The following is a 19,616-nucleotide window of genomic DNA, read 5'->3' as shown; positions in this document are numbered from 1 at the left end:
TATCTGAGAACTAAATGCAAACACATTGCATTAGGCAAGTTGTACTAGTTTTGATATTTTTCTTTCTGCTGTGTTTACATTCCTGTTCAATACAGAAAGACTTCAGTCTTATTGCAGATATTCACGCAATACTTCAAGCCAACTGAAATGAGTTAGTGGAAACTGAAGTGCTGGTGTTCTTTTCACTGTTCTTTACTAGAAATACAAAAATGGGAACACAATACTAAACCAACAGTTACTGAACCTGAAAAAGAACCTTCTGTTCTTTCTCTTCCATTTTTGCATCTGTTCAGGGACTGGACAGGGTAGATGGCAATTACTGTCAGAGGAGAATTAAAACCTCAGTTGTGCCTTCTGCTCACTGCAAAATCCTAAAGATAAATACAAAGTAATCTTTAGAAACAAAGAATTTGTAACATGTCTGCCTGGGGAAGTGAAAAGAATGAATATAATCTCACAGTAAGATTCTGCTGCTGAGAACTCCATTCAAGAAAAGCATTTGTGAATGCTAGGCAAGTGACTAAATAGATATGACTTATCTCAATAACATGTTAAAGTAACTGAATGTGTGTTAAGGAAATTAAATCTTCTTGGTGATAAAGAACTGAAACTTGAAAAGCAAAACAGTAAGATTTAAGACTGGTAGTGGTTCTTGCAATATCTCCCATTCTAAGAATGAGCAGTTTAAATGCTAATACTTTAAGATGCATTTTGGATCACTAAGTAACATTTAGGTCACAGAGGTTTTCAATACCGAACTTTTGAAGCTACTACATTAATAAAGGTAATCTTTTTCTCTGACATGAATAACATTAATAATGTAGTATGACCTTTTCTCTAAATACTAGAATTTTGCATTCTCTCCCTATGTCAGAAATTATTTCAGCTATTCAATATTGGATCTGTTTGAAAAATAAAAAGGATGGACTTGGCAACATTCAGGATAAACACTATGATGAATCACACATTCTTGTAGGTGTATATTTCTCCTACGAAAATATTTAAATTCGTACCCACATTTGTTTGTCTGAGGGAGACAACATTGTTGTTGCAGTTTTATGAGGTCTTGGGCTATAAATTAGTTGTGTACTGAGTCTGAAGGGAATGTCTTCTAAATTTTAAATATATTCATACTTCTCTAGATCTGTCATCTACTTTCCAAGAGTTTAAAGGAAAAACAACAAAACCAAACAACTATTTAAATGTGACTTATACAAAAACAATATGTTCTATCATTGCAGAAAAAAAAGCAGAAAATTATGCTAAAATCATACTCCATCACCTGCAAACACTGGAGCCCCTGCTTAATCAATATTTTATCATCTTTGCTCTCCAACAGATAAAGACTTTAACATGTTAGGCAGTGTATGTTTTTCGCAATGTAGACTTCAAAGCTTGCTGAAAACAAATGTTTCATTTATGAGGGCTACAGTAGTCTTGGACACATCCAAGAAAAACATTTTTATGGCCTTGTACACAACCATCTTGCTCGACTCTTCTCTTTTTCCTTCTTTGAGGGCTCCATTCCTTTTTGAAATAACGCTACCAATGGGCTGAAAGCAAGTTACAGTTAAACACATAGAGGCTAATTTGCTAACTCAATGAACTTCTGAATCTTATCTAAAAATAATTTAATTTCCTTTTGAGGATATGCTGAGAGTATGTTATACTGATACAGCATTATTCATATTATCCTGCTAGGCTACCTGCACAATTATCTTTTAACTGGGACACTGTTAGATGTCTCGCCTGTGTATACAGATATAGTCATCATTCTGATTTATTGTGACCCACCAGACAACACCTGTAGTACTGAAAATTACTTGGCTTAGACAGATTTCAGTCCTGCAAAAAGCTCTTTCTCTTGCAAAACTACCATTTTAAGGCAAAAAAAGGTCAAGACTGAAGCTAGAACAGGCACGTATAATTTGCTAAACTAGTAACTACCCACCTTGGCCCTCTTGGTTTCAGGTGTACTGAAGAGTTCCAAATTCTTTACTGTGGGAGTGCAGAGAGGGTCACTCCCATAAATAACTTGACAGCTGAGATCAGATTTTCACACGAAACACAGACATTGAAGACAGAGGGACATCTGGCTAAACTTACACATCATCCAGGAGTCAGCTCACGCTCCTTATTTCCCTGCAATTTTCCCTCCTCCCTGGATTACACCACCTGGAGCTACGGCTGCAGAGCAGCATGTCCTGGGACTCTACAGACAGAATTCATTGCTGCTCTGTGGGATTCGCGGCACCAGCATCCTTCCCATTTCTGCCAACAGAGCTGGAAAAATGACCAAGCTCTAAAAGTGCACACTGAGTTAACACAGGTAAAAAAGAGATGCATGAAAAAGCACGTTATTCTCCTGTATAAAGGCAATAACGTCTATTTGTATCACATAGCTAAGTTATCTACAGTTAAAAAATTTAACCACCAGATTCTCTCTGGCTGTAACAGAAACCAAATACTATTCCTATTTTGCTGAAAAAGAAAAAAAAATTAAAAATATTTTTTAAATTGTATGCAATTTCAAAGAGAGACACCTTTAACTTACTCCTTATTCCTGCTTTTAATGCACGGCTGGTAAAGGACTTTGACAGCATTCCAGGTCCCCACTGGTCCAGAGCTAGGCATGGAAATATCTCCAAATAGTGTAAAAACACTGTGGGAAGAGGAACTTCCTGACGACTCCACCAGCAGTGTGTCAGAATTTAAAAGCCATATCTATAAATAAAGAAATAATTTATTTTACTGAAGATGACATCAATTTCAATTTGCTGTTTTACTCTGCTCTTAAATCATCTGATACTAAAGCCACATGCTTACAAAGTTTCTAACAAAGTGTTAATAGACATAAATTGACATTTTATTATTCAGCACAGCCTTCACAGCCTCTACTGGAGAAAAATTAGTTAATACAATAAACTGATGCCTGATTTATCACAATCACTTTTAAGATCATTATTTCTGTGAAGCTACCTCTTTTTGTGGCTGCAGCACATTCCCTTTTAGAGTGACATAAGAAACAGTCCCAGTCCATCTCTTGCAGTACCAAATGCATTATTTCTCTAATTTTATAGGGGTTTTTTTAGGAATTACTTGAACATATGATGTTGGACAACTGAGGGCTAAAGACAGGGACTAAAAGACTGCCCACTGGAAGTGCCAATAATGAAGGATTTTTAGAAAAATCGTGATAGTTATGACTAGATAGAGCAAATACATGCAAGAAAAAAAGACAGCAATTAATGTGTCTGGGATTTAGGAAGGCTGGGATTTATGAGTGTCTGGAACAGACTTTTACTTGGAAAATAAATCTTATTATCTTTATTTGATAATGGGACTGGCATTCTTCACCACTAGTTGCTCACAGAAATTCATGGGATATTTACCAGGGAGAATCTTGAGAAATCTGAACTTTTGGCATCACATTATGGATCTTATTTGATTTCTGTGTGACTGTGCATCAGTCTTTCAACTTAGATTCAGAGCTTTCATGCTAAGCACTGTCCAAAAAAATCAGATTTTTCCTGTATTCACAGCCTGCAGTAGTGAAGTGATCTGAGTTACCAATAGAAATCAATTTTTACAAGTCCTGGGTCTGTATGAAATGTTTATATATGAAATATTTATCATAGAAAACAGTATTTATGCGGTGCCGCTCACTAGAGAGTAATCTTCTGCTTCTCATGACCAAATCAGCTTCAAGTAAAACAAGTTACATGATGTTAGGTAGCAGGCATATGATACTCCCTGTGGAGGGAGAAAGCCACTTGTTAACAGGACACATAGTATATGTCATAATTGAATGTGACAGTCACAATTTATCAGAGCTCAAGGCTCAGAATATCATAGTGGAAGCTCCATAAAGGAGGAATGAGATATATTGATAAAGATGCCTTGGGGAGGGATGGGAGGAGGGGAATCACTTCAGCATGTGCACACAAACGATGAGAAGAAACTGCACTTGTCTTCGCAAGTTCATCAGTTTTGCTCTGATAACTCACCCTATGCATTCATAGCCTAAACTGCAAAATACACCTCATTAGCTAGGACCATTACAAGTGTTGAAGAGGTGTTGGAGAAAATGGGGAAAAAAGAGAAGTGTCCTATACACACAGGCCACTGCCAACACACTTAGCTTTAACTACACAGAGTTCCTTCCTTCTGAAATTATTAATGCTTCCCTGTGAAGGAGCCTCCTGAGATGCTTTTCAGAAGGTGAATATCCTTTAGACTAGTGTAGGGAACAACACAGCAACAGCTGTCGGGTCATTTCAGAATCCTGCTGCATCTTGCTTTAGAGAAAGCAACCAAACCATTTCATTTGCAACACAGTCCATCTGAAAAGCACTTCCTTCTACCCCAAGTGTCAATACATGGCATCTGACAATAACCTTCTACCACTTGCTCAGAGTATGTCTTTGTCTCAACAGCAATGCACCAGATCTATAATAATAATTTAGGACACATTACAGAGAAAGCAAATGACTCTTTGCAAGTGGAGAGACGTTTGGTCATGAGAAAATAGGCTTCAAAACTACATTTGCTTCTTTAAGCAAGAATTTCCTTCTTTTCCTCGTGCATGAATTATTTTTTGGCCATGCTTTTAGTCTGAATGAACAATCACTCACCAAGACTCAGTGTGTTGACTCAAAGAAATTTATACACATTATGTCCGGCTAACATGGTTTCAAATTTTGATCTGTGCTTTCAACCAAGTTCCTCCCAATGTACAACCTTTCCTTCCTCTTTACTACTTTGTACAGCAGCACCTGTACAACAAAATTCCTTTCAACAAAATTCTTACTCCAGTAAGAAAAAAACCTTTATAGAAAGATAAGCAGATCAAATTTAGAATTTATTCATAGTGCAGATAGATCACTTTTTCTGAAATGACAGCATCAGGAGAAAGTATTTTGTTGCTGTTGTTAGTGGGTTTTTTGTTGCTGTTGTTAGTGGTTTTTTTGTTTGGGTTTGTTTGGGTTTTTTGTTTTGGTTTTGTGTGTGTGTGTTTTGTTTGTTTGTTTTGGCAAGGGGGTATTTTGCTTTTTAAATTACCTTGTCAATAGTTTTCAAAAATGTTCTTAGGAGAAAAGCTACAACAAATCTCAGTGTGACTTGATCCAAACAGGTGAAATACTGTGATTTATATCCTATGATTAGTTTCCTAAAATCTCAGCCTGTATTTCCAGCATCACTTTGTAGACAATTAGGCATCAATTTGAATTTAACATGGCTAAAAATTGATGTTGCTCTTCCTTGCTAGTTCTTCCTTAGTTACTGCAGATATTACCATTATTTTCATCATCATACAGGTCGCTAATGCAAACATCTTTCATTACAGCTTCTTTGTCCTCACATTCAGACTACGCAGATAAAGATGTGGTCTTCCTCATATTTCACAAAGAATAAAACTCTAAGAGATATGGGCAGCTAAGTCTCAACAAGGTACTCATTATCTCACATCTTGATCTTTTCAAAGCCTCCCTCTCTAACCTTGACAAATGCAAAGTCGTTTGGCTCATGCCCTCCTATACAAGACTCAGCATCTGACTGAAAAGTCTCTCCCATTTTGTTATTTATTAATTTTCTTGCGATATCTTCCCACTCCCTTTCCATTCAAAGAAAAAATACAACCTGCCTTACTTTCAAAGCACTTTACAGCCTAATCCCACTCCAGCAACTATCTTTTATTCCGTATTGAAAGACTGGAGTTAGTATTCAAAGACTTTAAACTCTACCACAAACTTTTTGATTTTAACAGTTGTATCTTTTAGGGTTTTAACAGGCTAATCCCATCCACAGGATGATTTCCCTCTATCTATCCACAAAACTACTTATTTACCTCTTTCAAACCTATCCTTTATTATAGCACAGAAAAAAAATTATATCCATTAAGACGCTGCTATGCTGACCAATAATGTACCATTTTTGCCTGTGTTCTCCTATCTGACTATCCATTTGCTGTCCCCACCTTATTCTTAGCTTGTAAGTCATGCAGCTTCAAGGCAGGGAACCTTCAACAGTGGAGTGAAGAGAAGAGGCAAATGATTAATCATTTAGAGATTGTGAAGAGGGCAGAGATATAGTTAAAATATGTAAAAAAGTCTGTATAAGCCACATTATTTTTTTTTTCCTGAGACAAAGAGACTTTTCCTTATTGTCAGCCTTTTAAAAACAGACATAAGAAATATATAGCTTTCAGGAATACGGTTATGACCAACTTAAGTAACAGAAACTCACATGATGATATCTGCAGATAATGTAACTGGTTATGTTAAGTGACACATGCAGAGGAAATAAGGAAAATGAGCATACATAATATTTGTGGTTAAAAAAAAAATTAAAATACTTTTAAGAGACTTTAACCTTAAATATCACCTAGGCAGCCCAGGCTGTGCATTCAAGGATGTAAGCACAAACACTGTGAATGAGAATCTTTGGCTCACTGTCAAAACAAACAAGTGGGACAGCTGGTCCATGATACATCAGTGACAAGACCACTTGTCTGACTTGGCTGTGTATTCACAGCCTCAAGCACCTACATTTTTTACTGTTTAGCTGTTTGCAATTGTTAATATGAACTGTGCTTACATTACACTTGTGTCCACATGGCCTGAGTCCTAACTGAACCCATGACTCCAGAACACCTGCTGGTGTGTGTACAGTACCTAGAACCTCACCCTGCACATGGGTAAGGGTTTTCTGATGTTAAACAAACAAACAAAAAAGTAATAAATCACTAAAAAAAAAGGAAGAGATGCCAGTCTCTGTGCTAATTCATCCTGCTCTTCTGATCAATATATTGGCAAAAAATGCAACTCAGAGAGAGGAATAATGGCAATCTGCTAAATAAATTGACTTCTCTGTTAGGAAATAACTAGTTCACTCTATATAAGCTACTAGACTCAAGTATCAGAATATTAGATAACTTGGAAACAGATAAGCTACAAGGGAAAAATCATAATTTTTAATGACTCGTCAATTAGATTATGCATAGCGATAATTATGGGTCTGCTCATGAGAGCTTATTTTATCATCAAAGAAGAAGTATTTCTCAGTGGTTCTATAAATGTTACCTTGACACTAAAGTTTATTTGAAAGCAACAGATATACACTTACGTCAGAATCTGGATGTTCAGAAACTACAGAACTTGGGCAATGTACCTATAAAACAGCTTATTTAATCAGATTGTCTATCTCAACAAAGTACATCTATAAGTTTATCCAGGGCAGGAAGCTACAATCATGTATTTCTTTATCTTCATGTCTAGGAATTACTCATACAAACTGCAAAATTACAAATTCTGTGCCTGTATTTAGTTCATGAATAAAAGAAAACATCTCTGGTTATACCAAGTGTATAATATTAAGATAATTGTAGACTCAAATTTCTATCTGTCTTCAAAGTTTGAGGAATTTAGCTGTCAATATTTAAATATTAAGCTTAACCAAGTTTAACAGCATTAGAACATTAAGTATAATAGGCAATTTTATTTTTGTTTGCACTTCACTTTGCAGTGCAATGTACTGACTACATTAGTACTCTCTGCTGACTTAAGACAATATTTGTGAAAGATGCTATACAATTTGATGAACTTCTGGTGATTAAAGATAAGAAGCACTGGAGCAAAAAGATGAGATGTATATTATAATGTCAAAACTTAAGCTTTCCATATTTTCCGAATAGAAAACACAGCATTATTTCTGTACTACCTGTGGTGCGTTAGTAGTACTTTCATTCCTGTATTAATAGAGAAAATTTCTATATGTATGTCTGCTTAGATCTAAAAAAGGAGAGAAATTTCTTACTTGAACAGAACTATTCAGAACTACCAACACAAGAAATTATTTTTTTTTACACATAGAATCATAATCAGCATAAATAATAATTTTAGGAGCTGGGATTCACAGGTTAAACTTTTTCAAAACATAAAAACTTACCAGAATATAGATTTTTCCATCATCCCCTTCTATGGTGAACCTAAATGTGCTTTTAGCAGAGGACAGTTCCACAAGACACTGAGCAACCATGCTCTGTACGAATTGAGACCTGTTTTAAGAATTAACAACATATTATATGTTTGCATAACAACTACATGGGCAAAGTCACTCACTCCTATTGGTGCAGTACAAGATACAAGCATCTCCATACTCCATACTCCATCACATTCTGCAATCACTTTTTATTGAGTGATGGGGCTTCTTTATCTTTCTGTCCCTCAAAACCAGAGGGCCTTCTATTTCCTGCAACTGGAATTTTTTAATAGATCAGCAGTCTAAATTGCTCTACATCCTTTATTTTGACCGACACCAAATGTCAAATGCTGAATAAAAGCTTTTCCCTATTATATTTTATACATATGAACAGAAAGTTCTGAATGATGCACATCATCTTTCAAATACAATTCACAGAAGGAAAGAACTGTGAATGATACATATTACACGATACTAGATAGCTAGATCATGTTCTGCTTCATCTTAGTCTCAACTTCAAACTGAATTACTTGAAAATTCAAAAATCTCACTTCCATTTCCAGTTAAACAATTCAAGCTTTACTTAGTTTAACTTTACATAATGTAATCTTCCATTTCCATAATTAGTCACCAGATATCATTAAAACTTAAATAGTTCAAAATAAATGAGTACTGTATTTTGGCTTATTATCCGAATAGTGAGACACGGTGACAAATTACACACAATCTCTCTGCTTCTGCATAATACATACACATGCACACACACACAAAGACAAGCAAACAAAATTGTGCATGAGTGAGTTCACACTACATTACCTTTACAGTGCTTAATTATGATTACATATAATATGACTGCACTTTCTTATTGTAAGTAATTATTCTAGAAACTAAAATTTTGCTACATTTCTAGCATCCTTTCCAAACATAAACCTGAGCACATTATCTGTCTTTTATTTTTAAATTTTTTACCTTGGTGTTGTGGTGAAACTCCCCTCAGATGGCTGAATGATCACCTCAGTGACATAGTATTTAATGGTATCTAAAATGACATAAGCATTTTTCAAGTACGACAGTACAACAGACTTGTTAAGAATAGACTGTAAGTCACTGTATCACCAGACTAATTAAACTTCTGTTCAGCACTCAATTAAGTGGTGCAGCAGATGGTTAAACTCTCCTTCAGTTTTGGGAGGAGAAGCAACCAATAACAGAAAACATACATTGCCAGAAGAAAACTGCTCTGAGCTAATTACATGATCAGCAATTTCTCATTCATATTGATCCTTGTTTAACACTGGGAACAATCATATTGAAACAAAGCAAGAAAGAGCGAGTTCAAGCCCAACCTGAAAGATGAATTGAAAGAACTTTCCTAAAGCACTGAGATCAGCATAGCTTACGTAAGTATTTTAGTACCCCTTGCTACTCAGCAACGCTGCAGTGAATCACAAGAGACAGTTTTAATAACAGCGCACACACTGGGGAATAATTTTCTTCTTTGCTCAAAGAGCAGAATAGAACTTCTTTCCAAAAATCACACTAACTCAACACTAATACTGCCTACCTTCCGAGTTTCAACGTAACTGTTCCCCAAAAGCTTCACTAAGACAGCCTTTGACACTAAAGGCAAGTATCTGAGTACAGAATTTAATCCCCATCAATAAAGTCAGGGAGAGATGATCATATTGAAGCTCTGGGTCTATGTCAGAGGGCTAGCAGAACAGGTTAAGCATATAAAGCAAATAAATTCATTACACTAAGCCTTAGCATTTAAACAACAGTACATAATCATTAGTTCCATAAATGTTAAGGGTGGAAGGGATTGTTTCATCTAATCTCTGTCAACACACACCATTACAAGTGGATGTGAACGCAAGCATTTCAGAAAGACAATCTGTTTTAAAGATTCCCTTTAAAGATTTAAAGGGTGGTAATCCCACCCTTTCTCCAGGTAAGTACTGAACTTTTAAATTATCCTTACTGTTAGGAAATTATGTTTTATCTCTAAGTTTAATTTTAGTTTTTTCCACCTTGTGCCTAGTCCTGGGACACAGGAGGAAAAGAAGACAGTTCAGTCACTCTGGCTCCCCAGCTGTTACCTTGGGTAAGCAATTCGTGCTCTGGCTGCAAGGGCATTGGGAACTAAGGAAATGTTTGCTCGCAGGGAGATAGAACATGGGATTTCCCAAGAAAAAAATCCTATGAGTATATGTGGATAGAGTTAGGTGAAGGAATAGCTGGCAGAAGAATTTCAAAGCCAAATCTGGCTTCCACAGCTACATCACTCTAATCCAGCTTTATCTTCCAGGCACTGATACCTGCTCATGAGGAATCAAAGTCAAGTCTGCTCTCTAGTCTATTTGCACAGAGGTGATTCTGTCTAGACTTATACCATATATCTCTGGTAAGATTTTTTTGTCTGTTCTTTGAACTTTCTTTAAAGTTCCTACAGTACTGAAGAAACATGGTAAAGCAATGGACATGCTATCTGACTTCAGCCATGTCCAGGCCAACTCACTGCTGTCTATGTAGTATTTACCTTTTCCCATACCCTGTCATCACATCAACTACTGGTTGCTACAGCCACCTGAAGGCTTATCCATAACTTATGATGATCTGTAAAGCTCTTTTCCAAATACAGTTTTCCCAAAGTCTAACAACCTGCCTTGCGGACTTTCAAACATCCTACCTTAAATTTGGGTTTATTAAAGCCTGTACTGTTCAGATCCCTGTACAGGACAATGGAACCTTCTGTAACAGAAGACGTTCTGTCTTGTGTCTCCTCACAACTTATTTCTTAAACAGGTTTTGCATTTTATGAGAATTTTTTATATTTTCCAGATCTCCAAACTGAGCCAGACTCACATTGACTGATGCAGTGGAGTAGAGGGAGAATGAAAGAATGAACCCTGCTACTAACAGTCTTATTGTTGCTTCTCCTCTGTCCATAACTGCATTTTAAAACCCAACAGAGACTCATCTTTACACTACCTCAGGTAAGCCCTGATGATTCAATGTAATGACAGCTTTTAAACCAATAATATCATCATCTCATGAGAGATAACCTGTTTCTTTGACAGGGTTTCCTTTCCATGAAACCAAGCTGGCTGTTAGCAATCATATCTTTAGCTTCTAGTTCTGTGCTGATCAAGTTCTGAATTAACCTTTCCAATCTTCTGTAGGACTGACAGCAAAATAAACTACCTGTAATTTCTCAGATCTCCTTCGTCACTGGGATTCCTAATAAACTGGTAGCATGCATTGAGTCTTTCAGAGCTTTTGATTTAACCAAATATGCCACTGAAACAAGGATGAGTAAAATCCCTGTCATAAGTCACTTCAAGGTCTAACAGTGCAAACAACATCATCTGCTCCAGAATGGAATGAGACAAACACAGGAATCAACCCTTCACCTTACTGATAAACTACTTTCCACCAGAGTTTTTAACCTCCCATGCTCAATGGCTGATGCAGTGAAGTCTCGTTTGGTTTGTACCTCCCATACCTGGTGATACTGTTTCTCCCAGCATTGTCTTGCAGCGCTTACAAATTACTCTGGTATTTTCCTTTGATTTCTGTAGGACAAAAAAAGTCATTTAAATGTCACTTGGTTATTCTGCAAAAGTAATGTAAAATTTTGGCATACTCTCCAGAGTAGATGGTGAACCTTGTACTTATTTCCATTCTCTTTATCTTTGTATACACATAGATTTCCGCTTGCTATTCCAGCTTTCTACACTTCAATTTGCTTGAAAGTTTCATACTAGTTTTAAAATCTGGCAATATATGCTGACCACAGAACACAAGCTGTGATAGTTAACAAGAGAATCTCATACTATTGAGTGGCAAAACAATAAAATAACAAGGTAAATTTGATTTTGATACGGGCAAAATAATGCACAGGAAAAGAAGTATTCCAAAATATATGAATAAAATATTATGCTGCAGTGTGACTACCATCACTCAGTAAAAGTTTCTAGCTGTTGTGGACAGTTTTATAGGAATACCAGTCCAATATTCAGCAGAGAGCAGGAAATGCCCATCAGTCATTTTGAATCAGTAGGAAACAGCTGAAGAACACAGCATAGCATGATATTCCAGAAAGGTGTGGTGCATTCTGTTCTTGAACAACCCCTCTCCCATGATTCAAGCAGAAGACAAAGAATAATTGTCAGAGGTGTAAAATAGTTTCCATATGTGGCAAGAAAATACATGTAATGGCAGAAAGCATAAAAGAGAAAACTGAGGGGTATCATTGAGATATATAAAATCACAAATGCTTAGGAAAAGCTGAAGGGGAAGAAAAGCATTTACTCTCATCGCTCATGCTGTGAAATTATAACATGTTTTGTATCAAATAAAAGGAAGGTATTTGTCACACCATGCATAATAAAGTTTGGTACTCACTACAGGAGAATATTTTTCATATTAAAAGCTTACATAAGTTCAAAAGGTATTCATAAATGTAGGGAAAACAATGTTCATCAAGGGCTTATTAAAAACAAAAAGTGTGGTTAACAACCACAGTTTGAAGTCTCTAGACTGGCCAAAACATCACCCAACACTTGCCTTACTCTTATGCATCTATTACGGCCCATTGAAAAAAAATCTCACTTCTGCATGAACCTGTGATCTGTCCTAGTAATGCTCCTACTGATTGCAGTGTTAATATTTAAATTCAGTATCAGCATAAAGATACCAGTAAGCACAACTCCTACTTTAATCCAAAATCTAAACTCTGGAACTGGTTCTGTGTGGGTTCATTAATCTGGGTGTAGCAGTACAGCTCTGCTCTGGAAGCCGTATATATGTATATACAACCACAATGATGCTCCTGAGTTAATAAACGCTTCTGGAGCTAGAAATACTGAAAATAGAATGAGAAGACACCTAAATTAGATTTTTTACATGTCATCTTTGTATAATCCCCTTTGCAATTGTTCATACTGTACACAGTGCATAAAAATACCCATGTGTAATTAGACAACTACTGCTTTATTGGCATAGTTTATTAGTCTAAACAAGTCACTATCAACTTGAGAAATCATATTGCAGCTCATGTCTAGAAAAATAGTATAGAAATTTAACATAAAACTAGTTGAAGGGAAAAAACCCTCCAAATTTATCTTTTCCTGTAAACTTTGTACAACATGGCAACGGTTCACATGGACTTCAACTGCAGTGAACACACATATGCTCTTCAGGGAGCACAGAATTATTCATGACCACCATCATACTCTGTAGTATTCAAATTTCAACATGTGTGCTGATGATGTGTCAGACTGATGTTCAGAACAAAAAGTGGTGCTATCTGGCCTACTGAAAAAAATGAACAGCATGAAGTAAATCCAATGGCCCTAGCTATATCAGGTACACTTTTTGTCTTTCAAAGGTGAGTATTGAGGTATATCTACTACTGGCTGTCTTCTGAACCGGGACTGTGGACTTGCAGACTACACAGATTTACAAGCACAGTTATCCTAATCAAAAATTGAATAATGCTTTGTTAATTGATTTTTTTTCTAATTCAGGTGGTCTGTGATTAGACTGATGATGAAAGATTATAGACAAGTCAAATAGACACATTGGGTCAAAATTTTCAGTTACTTTATGGAAAAGCATAAGTACTTCCTGCTGCAGTGATAGAGAAGGGGTAAACAAGTGAGACAAAGGAACTGCATACATCAGACTGGATCATTAAGTTGGTTGTGCTTGGTCTAACAATCTGCACTAAAATATAGACAGATGCCAGGTCATATATTCAGGAACAACAGCAACAAGAAAGCCAGTGATGATAAAACAAAGAAATACACAGCGGAAGACAGCAAAAATCGAAATAATTTAGATGATGGTAGCTAACCAAACCAGAGTTACTAATGAGATGCTGCAAAGGAAAGAGCACATATGATCTCTGAATAGCTGATACGCATCAAAAGAAAAACATAACATCTTCAGAATTAGTGATATGATTACTGAAAAAATGGATCTATATAGTGAGTTAAAAAATTGGAACGTTTGGAAAATGGGTATTAAAATAATTTCTAGAAAATAAATAGACCTTAGAGATAAAAAGAGATACAGAGTTATCTAACAGAGCTCTCTGATCTACACTACGCAAATAACAAAATGAACAGACAGGATCTCTCTAGGTCCACGAAAAACAGAAAGCATCCCGCACGGAATCTGAATTTGTGATCATAAAGTCCTGCTTGTTCCTCGCAAACCAGGAATAAAACTAAAAGCCCCAGGGAGAGCCCGACAGCCACTATTAAAGCTTCACAGAACTGACTGTGTTGGAAGTACAGCCCCTCTCTTATGGAGATCAGAAAAAACATCTGGTTCGTATATAAACAGTTATCCCCTTTACCACTTCCTGCCTTGCTACTCCTCTCAAACATACACAGTAAAATCACTTGCTTAATGTAAAGAGCAAGGATAAGTGGACTGGGTTTTGTGAAAAACAGTATTTGAGGTTTGCTAGAAAATATTGCACAGTACTAGTATATAATACAGAGTAGTTCCTTGAAAGCTACACCTTGAATGTTTTTTTCTGACTACAATTACAGGTGCCGGCTGAGAATTGTGCAGTGTGGTACCTAAAAAACACCACTAACCCATGGTATCATGCTTCAAAAGAAAAGGCAAGTTTTAGCTAGACTAATTAAATCAATATATCTATTTGACAACTTGCAGCTGCTGGCAGTCTGCAGTTGGAGGTGGATCACCAGCCTAATATTTTCTGTTTCTATTCCTAAGGATCCCTGATACGGTGTCAGGGAAAATATTTTCCCCAAGAGATACTATTAGGATGCTGCGAGACCATGTGACACTTAAAAAACGTGTTACACTGGAAGACTAATAGATGTGAGAAATATGTTTGCAATGGACAGATGTTGTCTTGGTCCCACTGGAGGCTGGAAAAGCTTGTTTAAACATCTCTGGTACATTCCTGCTACTATTTCGGTCATAGGCAAACACTTTCCAAAGAACTGCAATGCAATTAAAAAAGAACTTTGATACTCGGGCAGACTGCAACAATATTCTTTGAAATGAGAACATTCATGCCAGTAGCAATCTATCTCGCCTGTAACTTTCTATTACTCATAATAAGGAATAATTTTCTGTTTCAGTATGAGGGGTTTTTTTTCCTTATTAGTCCAGTTTCTGCTGGATCTTATGGTTTTGTTCATTCACTTGGCAACCAAGTGATGCTGGAAATAGGCAAATGAGAATTTGTTGCAAGTGTGAAAGATGTAGAAAGAGGGGTTTGGCACAAACAAGGAAAGAATTCTCAACTTCAGTGCAAGTTTAAGGAAGCAAACATGAAAATTCATCACACTAAACTACTATTGTATGCCGCTGACAGAAGATAGCCTCCTCCCTCATTCAAAAGTTCTGCTGTTTTCCTCGTTTGACCCACATCTCGGTGACATCCTTTTATCATGTTTCTGCCTCAAAAATAACCCTTTTCTGGGAAACATCCTCTTTGATTGATTTAAGAAGCGTGTTGGGCAGACCACCCCCCTGTCTTGGGTCTGCAATACGAACTCCATGTACCCTGCCTCTTCCTGTCTTTGTTACCATTGTTCCAAGATCTCTTTTGAGACTAATGAAATGTGAGATAATTAATTTTGGGGACCTTTGGCAGAAAGCATTGTCCTCTTGGAACTTCTTCTGCTCAGTCCCTTTAAGGATACTTAGAAGAAAAAACTCCAATCACCACAGAGTTAATCCAAATTAATCTGCTTCTCCCATGCTGATATCCTTTCAGGGGATCAGTTCTTATTCTCCCCTCCTCATATTCTGCTTTTCAAAGAATGGAACAAGAAACCAAAGGGATCGCAGCTGCAAGACTTGCAGATACGGACTGCAGGACAGAACTCTTCCCCAAGCAGACAGCTCGCTTGGATGCGCTGCACCAGCAACCGCTGAACTGCGAGAATCCCAGTGATTTAACTGGGGATAATACAAATCCCTAATGATGATAAGCAGCAGCAGCAGACAGGAATCAAGGCCTCTGGTGTTACTGCTCAACAGATCAAAAGTTTCATGTTGGGAATCTGTACACAGCAAGCATAGCAAGTCATCAGCTGTTATAGACACAAGTTGCCAAGGTAACAATGATTCCCATAATTGTAGAAGGATTTCAGTAATTAGGTTTAATACATGGTATTGGAAGAAAAGATGGTATCTGCAGGCCCAGCCTTTGTCAGCACTAATACAGACAAGCAGTAAATTAACAAACAGAAAAGACTGTATGGAAATGAAAGCTTTGGCAAATGAAATTCCTGGAGGTTCTTCTGGTAGAAGAAAAGATTATTGCTTGAACTTTTATACAATGCTAGATTTCCAAGATGAGTAAAGCACTGAATTTGCTTTCTTCATTGGTTTTATCCCACCATTGAAACATCAGTATCCTTACAAACGTTCTTCGCCAAGGCAACAATAAATTTTGCTGTTTCTAAGCCAAACGATAGCTCTCTTCCTAGAGACTGAGCTGATGGATAAATCCCCTCCTGGAGCATCTCAGAAACATCAACATGAAGAGTTATAATTTGGGGTGGCATGAACCTTTCACTAGACAGAGAGCTGTCAAACAAACTCAATTTCCTTACTATATTCTAAGACTGTAACATAACCACATATGAACCCAAAACAGATCCTTATATTTCTCAGTCTTTCTACAGCTAACTAAAAAAAAAAAAAATTAAAAAAAAAAAAATAATATATATATGTAAAATCACACCTTCCTTTGATTATATTTATGGTTACTGTATGCTCCTTGTTCTTTGCTCCATGACCCTTTCACAAACACCCAACCCATTACAGTTATTATCTTACTAAATGTTGATGTCTTTCACTCGGGATATTTTGGGGGGGAAATACGTGGGTTTAGAACTACATAATTAAATAGTTTCTAATTCAGTTTATTGGAAGAACTTCTTGCATATCTAGGTCAATATCAAGAACATGGTGCTGCTTTAGAAAATGTAAACTGTAGCTTAGAATATTTTCTGGCTTCTGTACAACTGAATGTCAACAACTCACTATGACCTTCAAAACAGCTTTGTAATACACAAAAGTTAAATAAACCAGTGACAAAAAAGTGCTTTACAAGAAAAAAAAGAAAGTACATTCACTTCAGAATTATTTAAACAAAATACTTTACCAAGTTGGAGCCACTCTCAGAAGCATGGTGTCCAGCCTCTGAGCAGCACACAGCAGATTCAGGCACATGCAATTCATTTCCTGAATTCAACAAAAAAAAAGTATCTCCAAGAAAACAGTCAGCATGCTGAGGGTGCAAAGTGCTTCTGGCAAAAGGGTTAGGGTGACAACACCACTCTTCAACTAAAGCACTCCAATTTTCACTTGGCAGAGGAAGAACTCTCAGAAATTTCCTAAGAGGGAAGAAGAAAATATTTCAATACATTGTATTATATTCTAAGACATTAAAAGAGAGCTTGGATTCCTTACAAAAAAGGGGGCAGGGGGGGAAGTATGGCATTTTCTCCAAAAGTAACTGTATGACTTTCCTTTCAATCAAAGGCACTTTCTTCAGATGAATTCTGAGAAAGCAATGGCTGAGCGTTTCCTGCCAAGTTTGTCATGAAGCATTTCCCAAGGGTGAATCTCCAACGATTGTAAGGCAGAACTTGGCATAATCCTCTCTTGAAATGAATCACTTGGCAAAAATAAAACAGTTGTACCCAGTCATGAAAAACATAACAATGGGCATTTTGCAGTTATATTTATTATTATTTCTTGTAAAGTTGCCTTGCACCATATACTGGTATAAAACCAACAGAAACAAGCCACTGCCACAGCAAGGGAGAACATGTCCTTTGAAGCCCCTCAAAGTCAAATACCAGACTTGGAAAAAACTAAATCCCCAAAAAAACCCGACAGTTTATCTTCATTAAAAAAAAAAAAAAAAAGATAATGCAAACTTAACTTTCAGAAGTCACATACAAAAAACAAAACAAAACAAAAACAAATCCCTTTCTCCTAGGCAGCTGTATGTAACGAGGAGGCTGCTCTAGGCATTACCAGACTTTGCTTTCGTTATCAGTGTCGTTTTTTAGCTTACTTTCTTTGGTTACTCACAGTGCCAGACGATTTTATAAGATAAGCTTTGGAATAACTGCTTTAAGTTGTAAAATATACTCTTAAAGTTAGAATATATACATGCAGCTATATAAATACCAGCTTAGTCATTATGAGTCAGTGGTCAATACTGTCTACAGTTTCTATACCTGTTCTGTGGTCCGACCACATGCGATTTTATGAAGAATGTAGAAGTACTGATGGTTACTGTCCACATAGTTACACCTTCTTTAAACTGTGTTTTCGAGAAAACTATTGCACTGGCAAGAAATTCAGCCCCTTTACCAAACCAATGGGCCAACGGCTTTAACAATGTGCACCTCTCCGACAGTTTCCTAGTTGTACTGTTCATGGTAGAGATGCACTTTCTCCTCACTGCCTAGTTTCCTTGAATGCTTTCCTTTTGTTCCCTTATTTTTTCTGTTGTTGCCTGAAACCTTTACATATAGTTTCTTTATTCTACTCCTTACCTAAAACTTGCAAATACGACTTTCCTTATGGTGCTACTTTACAGATAAACACACAGCTGCTAAGCCAACAGTTAAGACACCCTCCCTTTCTTGCAGTTCACAAACTACTCTCTTCTGAGTAGTTTTGTCCCACTGTAGTTTCTTGTGCCTTTTGTATTGCTGAGTGACTGAAACTATAATATTTTCTAAAAACTTCCCTCTTTCCAAATAGGCAATACATTTGAAACTGTGCTTGCCCCACCTGCAGATGAAAATTGGAATAACTCACCACCTGACCCAGCTTTACCATAAATAAATAAGATCACCTCTCAGCATTACCCATCACTGTCTTCATCTTTGTGGTCTTACATAGTGTCTAAGATACAACCACAATTCTGCTATGGTGGGACCTTAATTCTGGTGTTGAGCTAATTACTGATTATTCACCTGTACAATTAGTTCCAATGCCTAGACTCAACAATGAAAAAAGTTTTCATTCCTATGTATTGCTCTTTACACTACAGCAAGAAAAAGCTGGTATTGCTCAGCAATGTTTTTCAAGTGTTACATACAGGGGGAATAAAAGACAGAGGTTACCTTACGCTGCAGAGTAATGCTGTCCAGTTTCATTACATTACCCTTTCTTTATCCTCACAGTCTAAACCAGGGATGACAAAATCATTTTCACTGGGGGCCACATCAGCCTCACAGTTGCCTTTAAAGGGCTGAATGTAATTTTAGGACTGTATAAATGTACAAGCAGTTACATTATACAGTCCTAAAATTACATTCTGCCCTTTGAAGGCAACCATGAGGCCGATGCAGCCTCCGGAGAAAATGAGTTTGACAACCCTGGTCTAGTGCATCAAGATGTTGAATTCCTGTTCAACAAAAGCAGTTGCTCCAACCAGTAGGAATTTCCTAAGAAGTCTAAGAGAGTCCTGCCATAAAGATGCAATTCTTAGGTAGGCTTCCATGCTAAGGCATTTGGCCACAGAGATCCTTATAAGACTGGACTAGTAAAAATAATCTCTAGTACCATTATTAACTAATATCCAAGAACCCAGTAATATCATCCTT

At 36.8% G+C, this 19,616-nt stretch overlaps 1 protein-coding gene across 6 annotated transcripts in view; it reads right to left on the bottom strand.

Annotated features, from left to right (window-relative positions):
* Nucleotides 1–19,616, bottom strand: part of UBE3D (ubiquitin protein ligase E3D) — an 83,090-nt gene that overhangs the window by 57,485 nt on the left and 5,989 nt on the right. For 4 of the 6 annotated variants that reach the window (XM_082049661.1, XM_082049659.1, XM_082049657.1 and 1 more), the window contains 5 exons: nucleotides 17,150–17,381; nucleotides 11,486–11,555; nucleotides 8,950–9,019; nucleotides 7,948–8,056; nucleotides 2,555–2,724 (listed from right to left, as the gene is read on the bottom strand). In XM_082049661.1, the coding sequence (XP_081905787.1) occupies nucleotides 2,555–2,724; nucleotides 7,948–8,056; nucleotides 8,950–9,019; nucleotides 11,486–11,555; nucleotides 17,150–17,381 (651 nt within the window). Of the gene's footprint in view, nucleotides 1–2,118; nucleotides 2,284–2,543; nucleotides 2,725–7,947; nucleotides 8,057–8,949; nucleotides 9,020–11,485; nucleotides 11,556–17,149; nucleotides 17,382–19,616 lie in introns of those variants that run through there. The other 2 variants (XM_082049660.1, XM_082049662.1) reach the window with 2 other exon arrangements.

The sequence above is a fragment of the Streptopelia decaocto genome (assembly GCF_964273445.1).
Source record: "Streptopelia decaocto genome assembly, chromosome: 3".
Lineage (NCBI taxonomy): Eukaryota > Metazoa > Chordata > Aves > Columbiformes > Columbidae > Streptopelia > Streptopelia decaocto.
Note: the sequence above shows the minus strand (reverse complement) of the source record. Positions and strands in the feature narration are given on the sequence as shown.